Source organism: Coffea arabica, chromosome 6e (genome assembly GCF_036785885.1).
Source record: "Coffea arabica cultivar ET-39 chromosome 6e, Coffea Arabica ET-39 HiFi, whole genome shotgun sequence".
Lineage (NCBI taxonomy): Eukaryota > Viridiplantae > Streptophyta > Magnoliopsida > Gentianales > Rubiaceae > Coffea > Coffea arabica.
Genome location: NC_092321.1, coordinates 60,230,872 through 60,257,043, shown reverse-complemented (window position 1 = coordinate 60,257,043; position 26,172 = coordinate 60,230,872). Strand labels below are relative to the sequence as shown.

At 36.3% G+C, this 26,172-nt stretch overlaps 3 protein-coding genes across 3 annotated transcripts; 2 read left to right on the top strand and 1 right to left on the bottom strand.

The window, feature by feature from the left end:
• Positions 1–4,133: 4,133 nt before the first annotated feature.
• LOC113696931 (uncharacterized) lies at positions 4,134–5,343 on the bottom strand. The gene is made up of 4 exons (XM_027216313.1): positions 5,278–5,343; positions 4,751–5,140; positions 4,248–4,484; positions 4,134–4,154 (listed from the first exon to the last, which is right to left on the bottom strand). The coding sequence occupies exons 1-4, from the start codon at positions 5,341–5,343 to the stop codon at positions 4,134–4,136; spliced, it is 714 nt and encodes a 237-aa protein (XP_027072114.1).
• A 6,364-nt stretch (positions 5,344–11,707) lies between these two features.
• Positions 11,708–13,468, top strand: LOC113696930 (uncharacterized). Its single transcript, XM_027216312.2, has one exon. The coding sequence runs from the start codon at positions 11,708–11,710 to the stop codon at positions 13,466–13,468; it is 1,761 nt and encodes a 586-aa protein (XP_027072113.2).
• Positions 13,469–15,747: 2,279 nt separating this feature from the next.
• LOC140009985 (uncharacterized) lies at positions 15,748–16,197 on the top strand. Its single transcript, XM_072056343.1, has one exon. The coding sequence runs from the start codon at positions 15,748–15,750 to the stop codon at positions 16,195–16,197; it is 450 nt and encodes a 149-aa protein (XP_071912444.1).
• The last annotated feature ends 9,975 nt before the right edge of the window (positions 16,198–26,172 follow it).

Sequence of the window (26,172 nt, the reverse complement as noted above, 5' to 3'; positions counted from 1 at the left end):
AACCTTTTTTCTAAAAATAAATCTAGTAAACCAAGCACATACAATTTGTTTAATTAAGATAATCAGAATTATCATATATGATCTGCTTGTTTTGTCATTTTTATCGAATTTATTATTTATATTTTTGTATTTCATTTTGTTTACAAGTCTTTTTATGGGGATAAAAAATTGCAAGTTCATAAGGGTCTTTTTCTTCATCAAGTTGCAATGGTCTTATTTTGGTTTGGTTTAGAATTTGGGAACCTACAATTTCTTCGTAGTTAAAAAAAAAATTTGAAGTATAAACCCTGATGTGAAGGTTTTGTTTACAATACACATACAACTTGCACAGACAGTCAAACACTACACAGACGGTCAAACACGGTTTATGTGTTGCAGGAACATTTTAGAGTCCACGCGTGGAATGAGAATTTCGGATTAGATGACAGATTTGCCGCAAATTTAGCCCCTCAATATCCCTCAAATGGTGGAGTGTGGAAACCTGATATGTCGGCAGACTGAAACGGTTAAAGAACGTTTCAAATCCTCTGCTTCGAAATTACCTTTTGTCCCGTATGTTTATACAGCTGTAATGTATATTGATATATTGATAACTCAAACAAATTGATTAAAAGGTCGAATTGTCGAAACAGTTATATCTATTTGAATAAAATAAAAGTTGCATCTATTTGAGCAAAATATAAGTCATTTATTTAGTCATGTAAATTACTTTAAATACGATGTAATTTTGGATACTCTTGTATAGAAATTGAAAATCATATAGTATTCAATATGAGCCTTAAAGTTATTTGTTTTTAGTCTTGATTTGCCGGCAATCATGACGCTCAACCTTAGGAACAGTCGTATTTGCATTCCTGCCCCTAATTCAACCTCTTCTATGCAGTGCTCTCGGGATATAGAATAAAGGAATCCTTGCAACGATTTAGGTTCCGTTTGATAAAACTGAATCTGAATTTTGAAATCTAAATACTAAAATAATTAATTTGTTGAATTTTAAGCACTGAAAACAAATATATAAATATCTGAATTTTAATACTAAACTTATTTATACTATTTGATAAATATTTATAATTGAATTCTTAATAAGTTAAATTTGACAATTTTGCCCTTATATCTTTTCATTCAAAAAAGAAATAGAACCTATAATTTAATTATTTTAAAATTGTTAGGTATGTAAATGACAATATTTATTTTTAAATCAAATTAATATAAAAGATGAAATATATTATATGAGGAGTATGGAGAAGATGTGAAAGTCATTAAAAAAGGAGAAAAGAGAAATAGAAAACCCTTAGATAGAGAATATCAGGTTGTTTAATTAGATAAGAATTTTGAATATAATTAACAAACAAGAGTAGATTTGGTAGATAAGATAATGCAGTTGAAATAATTCTAATTCAATTAGGATTCTTGTGCTAAAAAAAAATACAAATAATTTCAGCACTGCTTAACAAGTTCAGCAGATGGATTTTCATTTATCAAACACTCAAAACATCTGAATGTCTGAAAAAGTTCAGTTTCACCACTTTTTAATGTTATCAAACAGACCCTTAGAGTCTAATTCTAGAAGTTCACTTAAAAAATGGATTCAATATGTAAATAAATACTTTAAAGTACTCTCTAATGTTCTTTTACATCAAGATTAAAAGGAAAAAAATCAAAGAGTCAAAAACTGTGTTTTTTTTTTAATCTTCAAATTTAGCACTTTATTGATAAGCAAAGAAAGATCTTACAAAAGTTTAGAGAAGTTGAAAATTGAAACTTATTTTTAAAAAAAGTATTATGATTCAAAATAGCATTTTTTATGATGTGTAGTGTAAAATGCAAAGATGAACAGAAAATATATTTGAAGAATCTCATGAAATTAATTTTTTTTTGCAAATTATTCCCAACAAATTCGGTGTTATGTAGAAATCTTCCAACATGAATGAGGAAATAACTTACCCTGGATATGGAGTATCAAATCAATTTTTTTGACCTTTAATTTCATCTAACCTTATGCTCTAACACTAATATAGGAACCCAATTCTTTAAAAAGTTAATACCAAGTGGACTTTACTTTTTCAAAGATAGAGACCCCAACTAATTTTCACTTTTAATTTTTAACCTTATGCTTTTTAAAGAGATTTAGATTATGGAGAATACTTTTTTGAAATAATTCCCCTCAACGTTTTTGTCCTCGATCAAGGTGCACTTTTGACCTAGTCAAAAAAAGAAGAAGGAAAACAATAATAAAGTTCTCTTTCCTTCAGAAGTAAAGAACACCAGACTTCCTCACTCATATTTTTAGTTAAATGGTTCTAATAATTTAATAACTTCATTAAGTTTAGTTAGTAGTTTTAGTTTTACAATCATCTAAAATCAAAATTTGCAGAAGCAAACAAGCAAGTGAGAAAAAATCAGAATATTTTCTTCTCCTACATGCAACAACATACACGAGCTGGTAAAAAGGAATTGCGGGATATATTTCACAAAATAAAATTTGACAAATAATCTTCGCACTCTAATATAATCCTCTGCCACTTTACCTTTCTTCATTTATAATAAAATGTTATAGTAAAATAGCAGTAGCTATTCTTAAAGTGCAAATATCACTCACATTTTTTTTATTTTGATAAAACATCATACTTCTATTAAATCTACACTAACAATACAAATTATATCAGACATACGTAGATACAATAGATCTGAAGAATAAATTCTACAGATCCAACTAAACCAAATAATTTCTTGCCGGTTTAAGGCAAGTCACCTCTAGGTTACAATACAAACAAGAGAAAATTGACAGCAAAATCAAGTTTCTCTAACCAAGAATGGTCAATGCATCTAGTTCTTTAATTTATCAAGAGACTGGTTAATATGTAGGAGTACTATTTTCTCACAAGATGCATACGTGTTCATACCAATTTTCACATGTTTACACACTAATTTGGTTCAAAATAATCACTTTTACACACAAAAAGGTGCCGGGGCAAACTCCCGAAAATTCTGAATGTTGCAAGGATCTACTTGCAGATCCAAGTCTCCACAAAAGCGGATTCAAGCGCAGATTCAATTTTGTGATCAGGCCTTGAAGAATCTGCGGACGGATCCTTGCTTTACAGTGCGGATCCAAGGCGCAAATCCGATGTGGTGACCAATGACCTCTTTGGACACGATCCGCGCAAAGAACTAGTTTGGATCAAGTCGAATCCTCGCAGGAATCCTTAGTCCATTTTGGCACTTAATTCAAGTCTCACTTGTACGCTATAACTCTTATTTGTACATCGCCACTACAAGAAAAATTATATTTGGAGGCACAACAAAATGATGGAATAGGGAACTTTTAGAGGCACTTAGACTATTGAGGCGCACACATGAAATGTCTACTAAACTACCCGTTTGGAAAAGGTTGGAGGCGCTTTTTAATGCCATGTTTAATGAATTTGATGCACTCACAATTGCCATGATAGAAATCGCAAATAGGCACAAACCAATGTCTCTAAAAATGCACTATAAAGGCGTTTTACTTGGTATCATTTTTGTCCTTTTTAGGACACTTGTACATGTTGCCAAAAGGTGTTTGTCTAGGCACAATGACGTGCATTATATACATTAATGGAGGTAGTTCACAATGCAGTGTTTACCTGTCTTTCAGGGCATTTTCTACCGTTGTTAAAAGGAATATTCAAACTCTCAAAAAAGTGTCATGATATGTGGTTTTAGTGGATGCATTAGTTTCAATGTAGACATTGGCAAGTGCCTCAATAGCTGTCTATTTTTTTTTGGGTGCAATTTTCATCCAAATTTTGTACTCTAATCTCCTAATACAATACGCCAAACACATAACATGCAAAAGTAAGATAGCCACTATGCCAAAGAATATAAATCTGCTTGAAAGTTTATACCTCTCATAATAAATTTTGTGACCATTTCATAAAGTACACAAATCTGCAGTTAATTCAAAAACTAGTATTGCTTCTCTAAACAAAAGGCTGCCATCCAACTCTTGCAATAGAATCCAGCAGCATCCTCACAAAAATATTCCACAAATTTGAAGTTAACTCAAAAACTAGCATTGCTTCTCTAAACAAAAGGCTGTTGTCCAACTCTTGCGATAGAATCCAGCATTGTCTTTTCTAAAAGTGCAACTATCAATCCTCATGAATCTTTATCTATACATTAAGTAAGAACACCACTTCATTATCCATCCAACTTACAAATATTTGTAAAGAAAAAAACTTGAACAGTTTTGTGTCAAAGTATACCAATTTCAGTGGCCAAGCAATCGGTGCACCAAGTGCATCTTCAATTGTCTGCAAGAGCCCATAAGGCCTAATCAATTGTTCGCTACGTTCCACCACAATTTGTACTAGTATTTCACACCAACATGGCCCTAATGATTGTCCACCAACAACTTTAGAAGGATCAATTCCTTGGAGGCGACCAATAGCTAGACATTTTGTTGGATCAAACAAACTGAAAATATCCACCCAATCACCTTCCTACAAGATAATTTAAAGTCATAGAATTGAATTAGATAGATTTATTTTAAAAAATTTGATAGAGTTTCCCCTGCATTTTGAACATTTCTCCAATTTTCAGCAATAAAACTTAACAACCACGACCCTACTAAGTTGAAATTGCCATGTTTTACTATTCAACATAACCAAACAAAATAGCAGTTTAATTAATCAACAAGTTTCAAACAATAAAAGCATCCTCACATGATATAATCACAATAAATTCTTGAAAAGAATCATGAACATACCTGAAGAGAACGAGCACCAATAGGTGGTTTTGAAACATGATTAGAGGATGTTGAATTTATCGAGCCACCGGTTTTTGAGCCACTATTTTGCTGCTGACACACCATTGCTTTGAGCTCTACAAGTTCTTTAGCTTGGTCTTTAAGCTGCTGATCTTGCTCAGCAAATTTTTCTTCCATCTTAGAAATTGCTGCCTTTTGCTCCATAACAATACGCTGACAAGTGCTGCGACTAGGTGCATTACCCCATTTATCTGATGGTGTCACACCTAGACCATACATGCGCACACGTCCATTCTTATCTTCCCCAAATACTTGGGCGAATGCATCATCACGACCAACAGCATCATTAGAACTAGGAGGAAGTTGGCTAACTTTTTCTTTCAAAGCTTGCTGTATTCAAAATCCAGAAAAAGTTTAATATTACTAAAATCGATTATCTTACATCAATCAAGATAAAATCAGTCATAAGTTAGTAGACAATTTCAGTCATTTAGGGTACTAATTTCATCAACCAATTAGTGACTTACCAATGTAGTTGCAACGTCATCATTTCCCGGGTTTCCGTTTGAGTCAATATAACAGTGTTCGAACATGTCAACTCGTGATGGAAGATGACCTAATTTTTTCGTCTATAGAAAACGAAGTCTCCATAAGACCACTAGGTGATACAAGGAAAAACTAAATTAAACTAATGAAGAATATCAAAGCAATTAAGAATATCAAGAAGCTATTTGGAAGTCAACAAGAAGATCACTGTTTGAGGTAAAAGCACAAGCCACAAGCAAATAGACCGAACCCCAAAGGTATTCCACCACTTGCCATTTATCACGTATCACCAAGTAAACAGTTTTTTACACTAATGAACTAAGAAAAACTAGTGAAAGCTACATTTCTGGTGAGTTTCTCTAGCCTTGCAAAGTTATCTTGAATCTTGCAAGTCCATGGCTATATATAGATGAATGTAGTCAAGAAATGAGACTTGAAGCATCCCTTTTACAGTTGCTAATTGGTTGTTACACGTTCATCAATAGCTGTGAATTATTAAAGAAGGAAACAAGTTGCACAAGTGGAGAGCAACCATTTCTGACAAGAATTTGGACAATTCAACTGCAATTTTCTCTATGATTGAGGCAGAACTAGCTCTTGTATAAAACAAGAAATTTGTAGAATTTTGAATTCTCTTTCCAATGCCTCAAGAATCATCCCATTTGGAGCTCTGTGGACCGAGATATGATCAAAATACCACTGACTGGTCAAAGCTCTATTGTCTGCTTTCGACAGCAGACTTTGACTTCTGTATTTCGACATTTCGACTCGAAAAATGACTGAATTGGACTTTGATATCTTCATACCAAATTTAGATACGTCTCTTAGTTTCAAAATGGTTCAAGAATTATGTCAATTCAATGTATGTAGCTCAAGATATAGCCGAAATACCACAGGTTGCCAAAGCTAACTTTTCTTGCAATCTTTTGTCCTTAAATTGCATTTTCTCTTTTACACTTCATATTTTATTTTTATCACTTTTAACCATCATCAATCATCCAATTATCTTCTCAATGCACTCTATTTGATGGTTGAATCATTAAACCTACAAAATATGAAGTTTTTACCATAAAAATCCATAAAATGCAATTTTTACACTTTAACCATAAAATGTATATTTTCACTAGAATCCTAGTTTATTAGCTATAAAACTAAATAAAACACACTATAACTAACCAATAAAACACACTAAAAATACGTAAAATATCTACTTGTCAATTTTATTTTGCATTACCCGAGTTCGAGTGTATGCTTATCAAATCCAATCAAGCCTAATCGAACTTAAAAAATATAAATTTATATTTTATATAATTTTAAACAATAGACAAAATAGACATTTTATACTAATAAATAAAAAATTAAAAATGACATATATATGTGAAGGTCGATTAAGCTCGAGTTTTCATTGAGCAAATTCGCGAGCTACTCGATTAAGCTCGACTTGTTTGCACCCTTAGTTAGAAAGTACAGCTTAGATTGAAGAATTACAAGAAAGTATGCTGTGCCATGGTTTATTCGGAGGTTATCTTGTTACACTTTCTTTAACAAAACATGTTGCGTCATGGTTCATAGGAAAAGATTTGCTTTATTTACTCAAAGAGGAAGAAAAGTCTGTGTTGGGGTGAGGGATAGAAAGCAAGAGAGTGAGACAGAGTAGAAAAATCAGAAAGTTGAAGGATCAAGGGATTCTTCCATGAATAATTATTCTCTTGATGTAGTGAATGGTTTTTCGAGGAGAAAAATTTTATATGAGTATTATTTTGGTACTTTTTTCTTTTTTGTAGACATGAGATTCTTCAATTTTTGCGCTTTGTTGCTATTAGAGTTGCAAACGAGTCGATTCGAGTCGAATTTTGGTTTAATCGATCTGAATCTTGATTTAATTTTATCAAATTTGAACTCGATCTCGAGTTCGACGAGGTGCTAATTTAAAGTTCGAACTCAAATTTAACTCGAATTCGAGTCGAGCTTGAGCTCGAAAAGAAAATTATTTTATTTTCTTAAAAAATAATATTTTTTAAAAATAATTATTTTATTTTAAAAAATAAATAAAATAATATTTTTTCTTAATAAATAATAAAATATTAGGAATATATATAAGTTTACTATTAATATATATATTTATATATATACTTGAACTTGCGAGCCAACTCGTAAATTAACGAGTTTAATATTTTTGAACTAGAATTCGAGCTCGAATTTAATTTGACTAGCTCGAGCTGAACTCGAGTTCGATAACTTTGACTCGAGAGGCTCGCAAGCAGTTCGATTTGTTTGCAACTCTAGTTACTACACTTGTAATGATTAATCCATTTTATGCTTCCAATTTTGACCTAATATCAATTATCCTTGAATTTGTAAATTTAAATGGGCATGTCTATATTTATTGATCCGTGCTTCCAATTTGGTCCGAATTTAGTAGGGTACTATGTTTTAGATTGTTTGAATCATTATTATTTGGTGTAATTTTCTTGTTCTGAAGCATATTAAAATGAAAAAAAAAGAAATGAAAAGGAATTGAACCCCATCCATTTGTACACTTGTTAAATGGGGGACAAGTTGATTACCATTTATTCTATAGGAGTTATTATTGGGATCCAGGCACAGAACAAATAACTATTAAAAACATCAAGTATATAACAATTTAATGATAAATAAGTCACAAGTATGAAAGATAAGTGATACACAAGATTTAACGCAATTCGCTTCCATCATTGAGTCTATGTTCACGAAAAAAAAAACCCATTCTTTATTATAAAAAGAAAAATCTATAAAAAAATACAACTTGAACTTAAATCTAAACCCTTGAATACTATCTCTCAACTTTTGAGAAACCTCTTTCACTTTATGTATAAGGCTACATGTTGCTTCTTGTGTATCACTTTGTAATATGTTAATTCCCACCTATTTATAAATTACCTTATGTAGACAGTGGAATTTTAATTAATTTTTAAAATTATCATTGGTCTATAAATTATTTTTGTGGCTTATTTCTATCCAATCGGATCTTGCCATATGTCATGTACACTTGAAAAATTTGGTTATTAAATGGCCAATTATATTTCTCCATGTGTCAAATTGAGGTGTTCCAAATCAATTCAAATTGCAGGGATATCTTCACCAACCAAATCATATCATATCACATGCCTATTGAATAAATATCTAAGTATTTATTTCTTATTAAAGGGATAATATTTAGAGTTGTTTAATCCAAGTATATTTCTTATATACTGCAATAGTTTGGCCAATCAGACGGCGCCACGTCGTATGGCCCCACGAGTTTGGCCAATCGAGGAGTTACTTATCTCTTTATTAATAAATATAAAATAAAAAGATAATATTTGACTGGTACAGTCCTAATATGACTGTACGTCTTGCAAGACAAGTAAAATAGTACACAGGTCTTCAACCTCTACCTCTTGCTACAACTATGAATATGGGTCTCTCAATCAAATAAAAAATACACACAGACACAGATACACAGAGACACCAAGAGGCATCTCATACGCTCAAAGCATTGAAACTCCAAGCTACAAAGGTCCGGCTCTTCAAGCTCTCCAAGTCTCCCATATATCAAGACTTGAGTCTTCAAATATCTTCTAAAGTTCTTCAAATCTTCTATATCAAGATTTGAAGGAATCGGTGGTGGATCCAAGAACAAGCTGCGAAGCCCTTGGATTGGCGTTCGAGGAGGAGAATCGAGGGAAACTTTCCACAAGTTTGAGAAAATCCCAGAGATTGTATTCACATATTTTTCTTAAATTTATATATCACACATTTGTCTTGTATATTTCTTGTTTATTGCAGACTTGAAATTTTATCGCGTACAAATTTTTGGCACGCCCGGTGGGACCATCTCTGCCTTCCATCTCTTCTTTTCGAATATTCAACTACATACATCATCAATGGCACCAAAGAGCAACAAAATCATGATTGCACGTTCCAGGGCTACTGATGCTAAGCCTGTTCAGAAAGCTGCACATGTTGCCACCAATACCCGCGCTATTGGTCCTGTGATAAGAAATATGACGAGAGCCTTCACCCAAAGTAGCATGGAAGCTCCATCGGCGCCAACTCCCGTCTTCGGTTCAACATCACCAATGAGCTATTCTTCCATGATGGGGATCCAAGACGTTCCTACCTCGATTGAGAAGGCTCTTGCTATGCTCGAATTTGGATCCGAATCCAAGTTTTCTAAGCATGACGATGATTCATCAAGCACTGGATCAGCCTCTTTACATGAAACGCTTCATTCAAGATTTTCTATTGAAGATTCTGCTGCTTCTTCTGCTGCAATGCCTGCCATGATGACAAATACTTTAAATCTCGAAAAGCAAGTTTCGAACATGTCCAAAATGATGGAAACCATGATAAAACACATCAAGGACCATGATGCTCTCATTGCTCAACTGCTCACCCAGAAAGATCACGCTCCTGAAGGAAGTCATGCAAACCAAGAGCGTGAAATTCCCTCATCTAAAGGCAAAGACAAGGTGAAGGAAGTATATGTGACCGCCGATGGAACTATCCCTGTGGAACAACTGAAGGAACTTGTTGAAGGCATGATCAAAGATAAAAAGGAGGGTGGTTCAAAGTCAAGCTTTACCTACTGCAAGCCTTACACTGCTAGAATCGACAACCTCGCAATGCCTGCTGGATATCAACCGCCTAAATTTCAACAGTTCGATGGGAATGGTAGTCCAAAACAACATATGGTCCATTTTGTCGAAACCTGCAATAAAGCTGGAACCTATGGTGACCTGCTAGTCAAACAGTTCGTTCGATCCTTGAAGGGCAATGCGTTTGATTGGTACACTTATCTCACTCCGGGGTCCATCGACAGTTGGGAACAGCTGGAACAAGAGAACCGCTTCTACAGCACTAGAAGAACCGTTAGTATACTGGAGTTGACTAACACTCGTCAATGGAAGGATGAACATGTGGTCAACTACATCGATAGGTGGAGAAGTCTGAGTCTCAACTGCAAGGACAGACTGTCTGAACCCTCTGCCATAGAAATGTGCATCCGAGGAATGCATTGGAGCCTAAGCTACATTCTACAGGGTATACGCCCAAACACATTTGAAGAATTAGCTACTCGTGCTCATGATATGGAATTAAGCATCACGGCCAATGCAACTGATGGGTTTCCTATTCAAGCTCCGCGAGTGCAGCCACTTCGTCAAAGCAATGAAAGGCAAGAAAATAAAAAAAGGGGCAAACCTCCTTCAAAATTCAGTAATAAGGAGTCCATGGCAATAAACACAACTCCCACGAAGATTGCCACCAAGGTGAGCCGAAAGATCACCGAAAATGTAGACTCCCCTCAAAATAGGTCGGTAAGAAGACCTATTCTAAAAGAAATGCAAGAAAAGAAATACCCCTTCCTTGAATCCGATTTACAAGGGATGTTCGATGATCTTTTCAAGGAGAAAGTCCTTGAACTTCCCGACATGAAGCGCCCAGAGGAAGGCGGTCAAGTCAATGATCCAAATTATTGTTGTTATCATCGCTTGATTAGCCACCCTCTCATTAAATGCTTTGTCTTTAAAGACAAAATTATGGAATTGGCCCGTCAAGGGAAAATCCTTCTCGAGGAAGATAAAGTATCGACAAACCAAACAACAATAATGTTTGAGTCTGTGTGTTGTCCGATAGAAGTTTTATCCACATCAAGTAGTGCTTTGTCTAAGGAGTTTGAAAATCCTCAATTGAAGACGTTATTGAAGATGACAACGAAGGATGGACTTTAGTCACTCGAAAGAGAACTTGCAAGCTAAAAATAAAGAAGTACATCTTTTCGAAAAGCATTCGTTCGACAAAGTCTAAAGTGATAATGAAACAACGAAAAACAACAAAGAAACAAAAAGGAGTGGCCACAACGCCAATTTCTTCCGATTTTCAGCTCCTTCAAGGGATTCGACAGCCCGTGACATTGAGAGAATTTATACCAAAGGGGTATTTAAGTGACGATACTGATAACTCCACTTCTTCTAATGTCGTCAAAGCTGAAAATCCTCAAATCACACAAATTGGCACTAAATTTGAGGAAAAACTCAAAATCGATAATAAACCACCGGTGGATTGTGCAACGACCATTATGTTTTATGATGACGATTTAACTGTTGAATTCAAAACGCACAATCGACCTTTGTTTGTTAGTGTGTATGTCCGAGAACAGAAGATGAATCGGATACTCATTGATGGAGGATCTGCTGTCAATATTATGTCCGTACGTACTATGAAGGAACTAGGAATCTCAAGCGATGAACTCTCTCAGAGCCGCCTCATGATTCAAGGATTTAACCAAGGGGGTAAAGAGCAATTGGTCTCATAAGACTTGAATTGCTCATTGGTAAGTTGTCTTCAAGTGCGTTATTTCATATCATTGAAGCCAAAACCTCTTATAATATGCTCTTGGGACGACCCTGGATTCACGAGAATGAAATTATACCATCTACCCTGCATCAATGTTTCAAATATTGTCGAGGCGGTATAGTTAAGAAAGTTGTTGCCGATGATAAACCTTTCACTGAGGCCGAGACTCACTTTGCCGACGCTAAATTTTACCTTCAGAAAGAGGCAAAAAGAAAAGAATCAGTAAAGGAAGAAAGGCAAGATTTCAAAGGATCCATTTTGCGGTATATTCCAAGATCAAGGAGAGAAGAAGGCCAGTCTTCTTTTATTAGGAATGATACATTAAATGTTCCGCTCACCAAGATAGAGTCTGTTAAAAATGAGAAAGCTAACTCGCAAGGATTTGTACGTCCCAAAGAAGAATCGGCAGTAGAACATTACTCACTACCAACTAATCGGACTCAAGAAAGTTTTGATCCAAACGCATACAAACTTCTTACTAAGGCCGGTTATAACCCAAATGAGAAGCATGCATTAGGCAAACTCCCTCCTGAGGTGACTTGCGAGAAAACTCATGGGTTAACACCTACGCAGAAAATGTTGAAAGAAAAAGATTATAATGTTGAAAGTTCATCGATGGGTCTTGGTTATCAACCGCCTTCTCCAGTGCGTATAATGATTAAAAGGGCAAGTTGTAACTACGTGAACGAGGAAATGGAGGTCACAAGCCGAAGGAGATCTGTGTTTGATAGGTTGGGAAATAAGTCAAAGCGTACTTCTGTGTTTAACAGACTTGACCCGCAGCCGAAAAATTTGAAACCGCCTATCTATGAAAGATTAGGCAGTAAAAAGCAAGAGTACCAAGTTGCCAAGGAAGAAAGTCTTACTCCAATAAAGAAGAACGGACCAAGAAAGCGAGTCTCCAATTTCTTCATGCACTACGGAGACTTATTCAATGTAAGAATTGAAACCATTTTTGAAGAACAGGATCAAGAAAATATGGCTTCCTGTCATCATATTACGATTAGTGATCCCGAAGAAGAAGAAGAAGATGCAGATGACGCTTCCCCTGAACTTGAACAAGGGATAAAAAATACAGTCGATGCGCTAAAAGAGATTAACCTTGACACAAGCGACGATCTTCACCCAATTTACATAAGCTCTTGTATGACTCCTGAAGAAGAAAAAGAGTATGTTGATTTGCTGCTCGAGTTCAGGGACGTCTTTGCCTGGAATTACTCAGAAATGCCTGATTTGGATCCAAGGGTCGCCGTTCATAATTTGTCTGTCAAGCGAGGAACAAAACCTGTCAAGCAAACTCAAAAGCGCTTTCGGCCCGAATTAATTCCTCTGATAGAAAATGAGATAAATCGATTGATTGAAACCGGATTCATACGAGAAGTAAAATATCCAACATGGATTTCAAGTATCGTCCCTGTAAGGAAGAAGAATGGGCAAATTCGAGTTTGTGTTGACTTTCGAGACTTAAACGAGGCTTGCCCCAAAGATGATTTTCCTCTCTCTATCACAGAATTGATGGTAGATGCTACAACCGGGCATGAAGCACTATCTTTTCTCGATGGATCGTCCGGTTACAATCAAATACGCATGGCGCCCGAGAATGAGGAGCTCACTGCCTTCCGCACCCCCAAGGGAATTTATTGCTATAAAGTAATGCCGTTTGGCTTGAAAAATGCTGGAACGATATATCAAAGGGCAATGCAAAGAATATTTGATGATATGCTCCATAGAAATGTGGAGTCCTACGTTGATGATCTTGTGGTGAAATCAAAGAAGCGAGAGGATCATATTTAAGACCTTCGAAGAGTTTTCCAACGCCTTCGGAGATACCAACTGAAGATGAATCCTTTGAAGTGCGCATTCGGAGTCACTTCTGGCAAGTTTCTCGGTTTCATCGTTCATCAACGGGGAATAGAGGTCGATCGATATAAAATTGATGCTATTATGAACATGCCTGAACCGTGAAATATTCATGAATTGAAAAGCCTTCAAGGGAAGTTGACATATATCCGGAGGTTTATCTCTAATTTGTCCGGACGATGCCAACCCTTTAGTCGGCTGATGAAAAAAGAGGTACCCTTCGAGTGGGATGAATCGTGTAGGATTGCTTTTACAAGCATAAAAAAATACCTCATGAATCTCCCAGTGCTGGCTGCACCCATTCTAGGAAAATCATTGATTCTATATATTTCCGCACAAGAACGGTCGGTTGGGGCCTTACTTGCTCAAAAAAATGATGAAGGTAAGGAGAATGCGCTGTATTACTTGAATCGGATGATGACATCTAATGAGTTGAATTACTTACCCATCGAGAAGTTGTGTTTAGCACTTATATTTGTCATTCAGAAGTTGAAACATTATTTTCAAACACATACTATTCGACTCATATCTAAGTCTAATCCCATTAAATATGTCATGACAAAACCTGTACTGTCTGACCGACTCGCGAGATGGTACCTTCAGTTTCAACAATTTAAAATTATTTATGTACCTGCGAAGACTGTCAAAGGACAAATATTGACAGACTTTTTAGCCAATCATCTCATACCTGCCGAGTGGGAGTTGACTGATGAATTCCCCGATGAAGAAGTGTTTATGGTCGAATCCCCATGGTCAATGTATTTCGATGGAGCCGCGCACCGTGACGGAGTTGGTGCAGGAGTTATCTTTTATACTCCTGAATCAGATATATTACCATACTCTTTCACTTTAACACGTCGGTGTTCAAACAATATGGCCGAATATCAGGCATTGATTCTCGGTCTGGAAACGGCCGTAGACATGAAGCAGTTGAATCTTAGGGTCTATGGTGATTCCAAATTAGTGGTAAATCAACTTCTTGGTATTTATGATGTTAAAAAACCTGAATTGATCCCATATTATAAGTATGCAAGATAACTCATGGGATATTTAGATAATGTCATTATAGAACATATCCCTAGGAATTTCAACCAACAAGCTAACTCTTTGGCAAGATTTGCGTCCATGATCACTCTACCTTCTCATCGAAATCAAATTTTAATATGTCAAAATTGGGTCATACCTCCGATGTTTGATGAAGAGGATGATGGTGAGGAAGAAAATGCTTATCATATTTTTGTCCATGAGATTAAAAAGGAAGATTGGCGTCACCTCATCATTGATTACCTTGATCATGGAAAGTTACCAGAAGATCCCAAGAAAAAGGTCGATATACGTCGTCGAGCGCCACGTTTCATTTACTACAAAGGGACGCTTTACCGAAAATCATTCGATGAGGTGTTTCTACGATGCCTTGGAGAAAATGAAGCCATGCAAGCAATGGAGGAGGCTCACTCTGGGATATGTGGTGCTCACCAATCTGGCCCGAAATTACACTTTCGCATTAAAAGAATGGGATACTACTGGCCAACGATGGTAAAGGATTGTATCGATTTTGCTAGAAGATTTCAAGCTTGTCAATTCCATGGCAATTTCATCCGCCAACCTCCTGAACCATTGCATCCAACTGTGACTTCTTGGCCCTTTGATGCTTGGGGTTTGGATATAGTTGGACCGCTCCCAAAGTCTTCTGGAGGGCACATTTTCATTTTGGCAGCAACAGATAATTTCTCACTCTGGAGGCTCACTCTGGAATATGTGGTGCTCACCAATCTGGCCCGAAATTACACTTTCGCATTAAAAGAATGGGATACTACTGGCCACCGATGGTAAATGACTGTATCGATTTTGCTAGAAGATTTCAAGCTTGTCAATTCCATGGCAATTTCATCCGCTAACCTCCTGAACCATTGCATCCAACTGTGACTTCTTGGCCCTTCGATGCTTGGGGTTTGGATATAGTTGGACCGCTCCCAAAGTCTTCTGGACGGCACATTTTCATTTTGGCAGCAACAGATAATTTCTCAAAGTGGGCCGAAGCGGTTCCTTTAAGAGAGGTCAAAAAGGAGAATGTAGTAGATTTCATTCGCTCACACATCATTTATCGGTATGGAGTCCCGCGTTATATCATCACCGATAATGGTAAGCCTTTTTGCAATGTAGCAATGAACAAGTTTTGCGAAAAGTTTCATTTCAAACAATACAATTCGTCCATGTACTACGCTGCCGCAAATGGACTCGCGGAGGCATTCAACAAGACCTTATGTAATCTGTTGAAGAAAATCGTGGATAAATCGAAAAGGGATTGGCATCTTCGAATTGGAGAAGCACTTTGGGCATACCGAACTACTTTTCGAACTCCCACGCAAGCGACCCCATACCCGCTTATTTACAGTGTTGAAGCTGTTCTTCCACTTGAGTGTCAAATACCTTCGCTAAGAATTGTAATTCAAGAAGGGCTCAGTGAAAAAGATAATGTTCGTCTTCGCCTTGAGGAGTTAAAAGCACTCGATGAAAAGAGATTGGAAACTCAGCAACGGATTGAGTGCTATCAGGCTCGCCTTTCAAAAGCATTCAATAAGCACGTTCGACCTCGCTCTTTCCAAATTGGAGAGTTAGTGCTCGCCGTTCGGAGACCAATCATTCTCACTCATGGAGGATAAAGAAAGTTTACTCCTAAGTGGGATGGTCCATATGTTGTTCGAGAAGTATATACAAATAGCTCATACAAGTTGGTTGCTGAAGATGGATTAAGGGTTGGTCCCATCAATGGCAAGTACCTAAAAAGGTACTATGCGTAATCGAAACCGCGCGATACTCCTGACCCGCATGAGCTAAAACTGTGGATGTCAACCACCAATAGTGTAGTATGTGGTTAAACTGCTGAAACACTCCACCAAGTCTAAGATGGTAAACAAATAGATACTCCTGACCCGCATGAGGTTAAAATGTGAACGGCAGGAACTACGTGTGACTTGATTCCCTTGTTGGGATATGTAGGCAGTTTGGAGGGCAACTTCTAAGTTCAGTTACACCACTCCAAATCAAATCATTGTTCCTTGCAAAAAAAAAAAAAGAATCTTCTCTTTCTAAAAAAAAAATATAAAATAAATAAAATGCTCCATTTGAGTTCTTGTATCTTAAAAAAAAAAAAAGAGATAAGGAACGGAAAGCATTTTATTATTCAAAAAAAGGGAAAAATTCATTACATGAAAAAAAAAATGAAACAAATTCAGAAAAAAAGACATGGTGAAAAGCCTAAATGTCAAATTTGTAATCCACTACAACTATTTTGCATGATTCAAGTGCAGACTTCATGTTTTCAAATTCGTTCACTGCGTCATCAGTCAAGATGCCGGTACTTTCAATAGAAGAGAGCTCATCACGTGCCCGGGTTACTTCAGTCCGGATCTCCTCAAAAGTTTCATACTTTTGATCTATAGTTGAGCTGATTTTCAGGCCTTGTTTCTCCAAATTAATAAGTTCCTGTTGCAACACTTTTTTCCTGTCTTTAATGGACTGCAACTTTTCTTCAAGACTTTGCAGATGACAAGTTAGGTCTTCTTCCTACGCCTTGGCTCTCTCGAGTTGGGCGGTCACTTTGGAAAGGAGTTCTGTATGTGCTTCTTTACTCATCTTTTCCTGTGATGAAGGTGCCAAAACATCATATGTCTCTGCCTTGGCAAATAATTCTAGTAAATAATCTTTTAAAGGGAGACCATTGGTAGGATCCGTTCTGGTGATTTCTGCAATAATCTCCTCCGTACACTCTTTTAAAGAAGAGATCTGCTCAATAGGAGTGTCAAGAATCTGCCCGCGAAAATCGATCCACAAACTCTGCAAATATCTCTTTCGATGCGCTTGGATCAATTTTTGCCCATGAAATTCTGAAACCAGTGCTGGTTTAGGCCTCTTTTGGGTCTCGTGCGAACCAGTTAACTCCTTCTTATACATTGATGAGGTACCTCCACTGGGGGCAAATTGTTTTGGAGTACTGACATGTACTTCGTCACTTTTATTGTTTGAAATTATATCATCAGTTTCGAGTTCGGGTGGTAAATTGTTACCAACACCTTCTTGATGGAATTCAAGAAACGGGGGCTGGAAAAAAAAGAAGTTACAAAAAAAAAAAGAAAAAAATGGAGAGATGATTACCTTAAGTGGCGACACTCCAACTGACAGTGGTGTAAAGGAAACCTCCTCCAAATCAGAGGATGTCCTCTTCTTTGATCGATTTCAATGACGGTCTTGACTACTGCTACCGCTCGCCAACGAATGGGCTCCTTCTTGGGTAGATTCGATGCCTTGAACTTGAATCCCTTCCTTTTCTATGGCTTCGATAGAGTCACGATCGTCCACCGTTTCGATTTCGACATCTTCTTCTGCTCACCGATAAGGATTTTGAAACTTTGGGCGGCGTCTTCTTTGCTGGAATCACTGGTTGTGCCTCTTTGATAGCCTGTCGAGAGTTCTTGGAAAACTTATTTTTTGCGGCAATATTTTTCGAGGGACTGCTAATAGTTTTGTTCTTCCGCAAGGTGGATAAGGTAAGACCTGTTACAATCTCTATAGCTCCATTATGATGCACTGACTCGTTGGCGGAGGTAACCTTACCCTTCTTCGATGATTGCTGAGGGATTTTAATGGTGAATTTAAAGGAAGTTGAAGAGACACTATTTGACCGAGTCGACCACCAAGCGTCATAGTCTTTTGTGATCAATGGATGCTTCCTGTGCGTGGGTATAGTCATCCGAGATCGCGTCTGCATACGAACTGAGGAATCCCATAGTTGAATAGCCTCACCCAAGGTATAAGTGTGAGTGATCTCTTTTAAGTTGTTGGGGATGTCCTGACAGAAGCCGAATTGTCTGCTAAACCTGCAAGGATTATATTTTTCAATAATGAAAGTATTGTCCTTACGTAGAGTTAAATGGCAAGAGCGTTGACTAATGAAATAGCTCGTGAGTCTTGATGATAAGGATCCATCATCGATCAACACCTTTTCTTCATTCTCAGTCCAGCACAATTTAGGAAGCATCAAAGGATTCACTTCTTTGAAGATTTCCCCAGCTTCTGATTGGCCATAAAATATTGCCATTTTCTCACCACTAAATCTTGTCATACTTGCGTGGTGGCTACTCACTTGATGATTTTCATAATATACATCGAAGTATTGGCCAATCCAAGTATAGACGTAATGGATTAGAAAAGTTACCCCACATTCTCCAAGATTAGGGGCGTGGACGATCTTTCTCAACCCATGATATATGCTCGTAAGAACGGGGTTTGCAAGGCAAAATATTTTTCCTGTGGCCATTAAGCATGCAACCTTGAAGACACTTGGGCGAATACGATCGACCTTTTTGATTGGCAAAAGGAACTTGCAAATCCAATACGCTATGAATGCCGCAATATAGGTTTCCTTTCTTAAATACCCTGGAATGTCCAGTGTGTCGAAAGGGACGTTGAAGTCCTTCGTATCAGCAAGGTCGTATGGCTCTACGTTTCCAGAGGGATTATAGGTCATTTTCGATTTAGACGTGGTCTTTCTTCTATTCGCCCTACTCGAAGGAACCCTATACCTAGCCTTTCATTTGAACCAAAAGCGAATCCAGTCCTTCATCCATACCCCTTGGTCATTCGTCCAAAGGTGGTAGTAAGCGGAAAAGAGGTGCCTGCAACTCTCGGGGAGAAGTGGCTTCCCTTCTTTGTCACGAGTGAGGAGCTCCTGCGCCGAAGGAACAACTTCATCGAAGAACGAGCCATCGATCGAAAGGCCACCAAGTCGATAAAGGTCCCAAAGTGTGGTGGACAACTTTCCAACGGGCGTATGGAGTGTGTTCGTCGAGGGGCACCAATATTTGAAGAAGGCTCGCAAAATATTTTCACAGCGGTCGTAGGAGTATTTCGACGCGTAGACGGCTTTAAATATGCCAGCGCATGTGAGTATGTCTTTATACCTTTCAAGCATATCCTCAACCCACTCCCAATAATGGGAGGTGAAGCACGCCTCACCGAAGAAGGACGAAGGGATTTTCCATGTAGTTTTGTCAATATTGAATCCCATGAACGGAAGCGTGAATTTGGCTATTTCCGGATCTCCATTGTGAAGTGACGAGTTTAATACGACCACTTCTTCTTCGCTCGACGTAGTGGAGAAAGTCGACGGTGCCACCACTTCCTTAGTCCACTTGCTAGTCCAATCTTCGAGATGAAAGCATCCTTCGAGGGGTATGAAGGATTCAGCGAGCGGGCCGATTGCTGGTTTGTAAACATGTAGTGACAAGCTCTTTGATTGAGTTCCTTCCAGTTCGTCCATCAATGAAATATGTGGTAATGGCGTGGCGTAGTCCTTAATTTGCATGTTTACTGAAATTTTGTAAAAGAAAGTATTAGACGATGAAGGGAATTTCTCACGAAATTTTGGTAATTAAATTACCTAATTGGTTGCTTTCTTCAAATCCCTGAAATTGCTTCAAGCTCCTTTTCAGGCACGAGGTGGGTTGTCTACAAGAGAGCAAGTTAGTAAAGTTGAGATATTGACATGGACTGGTGCAAAAAGGAAAAAAAAAATAAAAAAAATAAGGTCAGAGTTCTAGCAAAAGGAAGGGGACAAAAAAAGAAGAAAAGAGGGGTCTTAAATATCATATTTGGTATTGTCCTAATAGATGAATCAAATGGCCAGGCTATCTTGTGATGCGAGCCGATGCAATTATACAAGTCTAAAATACGTGCCCAACAGACATGCAAGTTTCGGACAATAATAATATTCATGGCACCCAAGGAACTACCTAGACCGAAGTCTCTCCTAACAGTCAAATATTATTGTAAGTAAAAGGAAAGTCTTAAGTACCTGGTAGGCAAGACGGAGGAAAATGACGATGTTGTTGAGGAGCACTGCCAAGAGACACCAATTTAACGGCAGTACCGATGACCGAGACTAGCAGCGATGACAATGCGGCTAGAGAAAAGAGAAATCAAATTTGCGCAAGAAACTGTGGCCTCGGCTGGTCATATATATAGTGAAGGATTGCTCTGACTAAAAGCAAGTCGTTTCCCGCACGAATTTGGAAGAAGGTTGACTTCTTTTTGGAACAACTTTATTGATCCGAAGCCGGCTTGTCAAAGGTATCGTGGACTACGGTGGTAATAGCTGGCTAAGTAATTCATTGGGCAAAGAATCCCAATTCAATGCGGAAGTGAGCAATCATTGTCAATATAGGAAAAGGCTTGTAATTAGTGGGCCATGGAAGAAACGTATTGGAAATGGAAATCATTGGCCTTATCAACCTATTGCATGAAATATGGCTACGGGATAGTTGTTTCATTGTATTTAGCCACAGTATAGATATTGCATGGAAAGCTTTTGGTTTTGGAAATTGAAACCGTTGGCCCCACCAAAGTCATGCATTCATTTAATGTTTAGCGTTGGTGAAAGTACCATGCATGGCCATCTTATATCCATTCAGAAGCTACGGACATTTGGTTTGCAAAACTTCAAGTTTTAGTCTGTTTTCTTTGGAACTCCAACGGCATTCAAATCAAATTGAAGGAAAAATGTCGAAACTCGTTCACTCAAATCCTGCTTTAATTTTATTCACGAACAAGTTTCGAGAGGGCATTTGTAGACAATGGAATTTTAATTAATTCTTAAAATTATCATTGGTCTATAAATTATTTTTGTGGCTTATTTCTATCCAATCGGATCTTGCCATATGTCATGTACAGTTGGAAAATTTGGTTATTAAATGGCCAATTATATTTCTCCATGTGTCAAGTTGAGGTGTTCCAAATCAATTCAAATTGCAGGGATATCTTCACCAACCAAATCATATCATATCACATGCCTATTGGATAAATATCTAAGTATTTATTTCTTATTAAAGGGATAATATTTAGAATTGTTTAATCCAAGTATATTTCTTATATACTGCAATAGCTTGGCCAATCAGACGGCGCCACGTCGCATGGCCCCACGAGTTTGGCCAATCGAGGAGTTACTTATCTCTTTATTAATAAATATAAAATAAAGAGATAATATTTGACTGGTACAGTCCTAATATGACTGTACGTCTTGCAAGACAAGTAAAATAGTACACAGGTCTTCAACCTCTACCTCTTGCTACAACTATGAATAGGGGTCTCTCAATCAAATCAAAAATACACACAGACACAGATACACAGAGACACCAAGAGGCATCTCATACGCTCAAAGCATTGAAACTCCAAGCTACAAAGGTCCGGCTCTTCAAGCTCTCCAAGTCTCCCATATATTAAGACTTGAGTCTTCAAATATCTTCTAAAGTTCTTCAAATCTTCTATATCAAGATTTGAAGGAATCGGTGGTGGATACAAGAACAAGCTGCGAAGCCCTTGGATTGGCGTTCGAGGAGGAGAATCGAGGGAAACTCTCCACAAGTTCGAGAAAATCCCAGAGATTGTATTCACATATTTTTCTTAAATTTATATATCACACATTTGTCGTGTATATTTCTTGTTTATTGCAGACTTGATATTTTATCGCGTACACCTTATTTGGTTAATACCCAAATAATAATAGAAAATAAATACAAGTAGGAAATAATTTCAAATTTCTAAACTCATACAAATAGGAAATTTCTTGACTATTACTTTAAGTAGTTAAAATCAATTAATAAACTAGTTACTTCCTATTAAACAAGAAATTTGCTTAAAAGAAATTAAATCAATTTCCTAACAAATCTCTATTTTAACACATTTTTTTTAAAAATCATTTGTGCTTAACTATCAAATAATATAATACCGAACTATACATGCGAATCAAATACAGTTCTAACACCTAGTTGATTCAATCAATAAATAAACATGTGTAGTTAGCTCAAGTCTAACCACCAGTTGACTTTCGAGAAGATGTCTCAATTTACTGTCTTTTTTATAGGATTTCTTCTCACAACTACTTGCAATTCGAAATCCCTCTCTGTGAGTTCTATTTCGAACCATTGAGGCAATCAAATGGTAAAATCACCAATTTTTTTCATTCTCAGAATTGTTTTATCAGGTGTGATTTTCAAAACTCCACCTGCAATATAAAACTCGTAGCCATCAGTCTTCTAACACTTGAAAATTAGATTTCTTTGTTTCTTAGGATATAAGTCGTACCACCTAAAGCACATAATTAGAATCTAAAAACTATTGGAATAAAATATCAACCGTTAGAGTTGTGAGAGCATTTTCACTGATTCACGTCTAAAATTGACATTAGACTCCACCTTTTTTTACCCTTGAATCACCTGTCTGGATTCACCGTCAAGTATTTTCATACTTTTCGACTTTCAATGATTCTTGTTAAGCCCTACCAATTAAATTGTTGAGTTGGTAATACTCGCCAACTTATTACTTAATTTCAATAGTCAATCAGGATCCAACTACAAACCCTGTTCTGATACCAGTTTATTGGGATTTAGACATAGAATAAACAACTATTAAAATATTAAGTACATAACAATTTAATGACAAACAAGTCACAAGTAAAGATAAACGATATACAAAATTTAATGTGGTTCGACTCCATCATTAAACTTACGTCCACGAAGAAAAAATTCATTTTTTATTATGAGAAGAAAATCTTATACATGAATTCAACTTGAATCCAAATCCAAATTCTTATGCCATCTCTCATCTTTTAAGAACTCTCTCTCATCCAATGTATAAAGTTACATGTTGCCCCTTGTATGCCACTTTATAGTATGTCAATTCTCATCTATTTATAAATTACATTACTTGACCAACACCCAAAAAATAACAGGAAATAACTGCCAATTCCCAATCTTGTACAGAATCAGAAATAACTCCAAATTCCTAAATTCATACAAATAGAAATTCTTTAACTACTATTTCAAGTAATTAAAATCAATTACGAAATTAGTTACTTTCACACAAAATAAGAAACCTGTTTAAAAGAAATTAAACTAATTTCCTAACAGTTATTTAATGCTTGAAGGGTCTAAATAGCTCTGTGGAGTTCTCTATTGTGATTTTCTATTTGCGCACTTTGGTTTTGATGTTTGATGATAGATGGCAATAACATAATTCAAAAACATAAATTGAGCCTGTGAACTGCTTATACATGGTATCTTGGTTCATTGTCCGTTATCGAAATAATTAAATAGCCCATAAAATATTAAAGAAAGGGTTTGATGTCGGAAATAACTTGAGTAAATGTTTTGTGGATGCTAGACTTGCAAAAACCATTGTAGTTTACATAGTGTATCATCTGCCATTTATGACTTGTTTTATCTACTTGTGGACCTGTGATTGATGGGAGATGGGTGCTTTTTTTTTTTTTTTTTTTTGGTAAGCCACAAAGTGGTCGAAGATATATACATTTGGACCACTCTGGGTTTTGTAGTCAAAATACTAGTCTACTTGCGGCCGATCTAGTGGTTACTTAATACTTACTTTTAATAGTTTGATTAATTTTATCGATTTTTAGCCATTTTAATATAAGGTTTATAAATACTTTAGATAATCTCTTTGTCTGATCTGTTTCTAATGTCGAGTCATGGAAATTTGTCAATTAAAAGTTCGAAAAGCTTGAGCAACTATTAAGAGCTCAAGTTTAATCAAATTCAAGTCAATTTTTTGACCAAGCTACTTACTCAGTCCATCGGCCACCGTAGCCTTATTCTTCAAACTATTTTTTTGAACAATCATTGTAGTCTAATGAGGTACTGTGTTGTATGCAGAGAAGAATCTTATTTACGTACTCCAAATTAATGGATAATGAAAAGACACTGGATGAGTTCTAACAATAAGGAGCACAGGCGTCCAAAAGCTTGCGTTATTAGTTGACCACTTTTCCATTTTGAGAAATGCTGAGCTTTTCGTCCCAGGTTTTCCTGTTTGAATATGTTGAGTTGGGGGATTCGTGAAAGGCGTAGACTAAAGATGTATCATAAGTTAATTCAATTGTATTTTAGCACTTGTAGTTGCGAACATAAGTTAATTCAATTGGCAAGGATAAGTTATTTTCTTACAAAAGATCATGTGTTTGAATTTCGCTCTCGATATGAAAGCCGTGCTAATGGGGATCTATGAAAATTTTTGTAAGTGACCTATAAATGCTTCTGAACATGCCCTTCCCTGTGGGAAAAGAAATAAAAAAAAAGTACTTGTAGCTGTTCAAATGTAGAAGAACAGTCCTAATTAATTTGGTAAGCGAACACTTTTAATTTAAAAGATTTCATGGATATGGGTTTTTTTTTTTTAACATGGATGAGAAGAGAACAACCACAGCGACTATCATGAAATTGATGCAGTCAAGGTGGTAATCTCTTGTGTAATTTTTTCCAGTTATGACATCTAACACAAATCATCTCACCACCTCCCATCAAACCATCTGCTAATACACACACAGAGAACAGTCTCTCAATAATTTTTCATCAAAATAGCCCTTTGCTACTTACTTGTCCCAGAAAATCCACCTAAACAAGCCGTGTCCAAGAACTTGATCATTAGTCATATATATAGCACACTGCAAGATTAAAAATGTAATATGGATACTATTATTATCCTATTAAACTATTATATTTGAAATTTCAACCTGATGACCTTGGGTTAGCTGTTGTTAATTTGCCATACAATGCTCAATGTTAAAAAAACAAAAAAACAGCTAAATGATGTAAAGAAAAAAAAATGTTAAAACATGATAAGGCAAAAAGGAATGAAGCATGAATGTTTAATTTCAATTCATTAAAGAATTAGGTCAGCAGCAAAAGACCTTTTCTTCCCTTGATTTTAGAAATCTAGAAGAGTTCCCAACTAGCTATTTGACGTGCAACTCGTGGGTTATGCATTTTCAGTCAATGTCAACAATTATGAAATTTTTTTGAATTTTACTAATTAGAATGCTAATTACGTATATATGAAGCATCATGCCAGTTCATCACCTATTAGACACAATTTTATTATTGACATTGAAATACCAACTTCTTTCTTAGTATGAAACAATAAATTCCTCTAAAATCTTGATCTCTATTGCTTCTCCTATTAAACCATCATAGGTAGCACGAGGTTAGCTTCAAATAACTGTCTTTAAAAAGAAACCTTGTAGATCTAGAGTGTAATGAAAATAAAAATAACACGTCAAATTTAGAAGTATAAGAGTAGAGATATTGTATAGAAAAAAGCATATTAAACTCTTAGGACACTACATGATGAAAGAGAGGATTTTTCTAAAATGGGAGAAATGATACATAATTGCACACACACACACACACACACACACACACACACACACACACACACATATATATATATATATATGACAATTAAACACAATTTTTTTGGGCAATTTCATAGAGTTCTAAGTTGATGAACGTGGCCACTACTGCCTACCTTTCACGAGTGGGGATTTTTTTTTTCCTTTCGATTTATTTGAAATAACAAGTTTTGATTGAAATTGGTACTAAAATTGAGATCATTCTAAACTTTTACCTTTTTTAAAAATTTTTTTTTACAAAATAAACTGACAACTTTGATTTAAATGCACAAGTCAAAAAGCAAGTATACCAAATATTTATAAATATAAGCACATTGTTATCCAGTGCACCTAATTACTTCATCACTATAAGTTCTAAATATTTACCAGTCAAAATGCT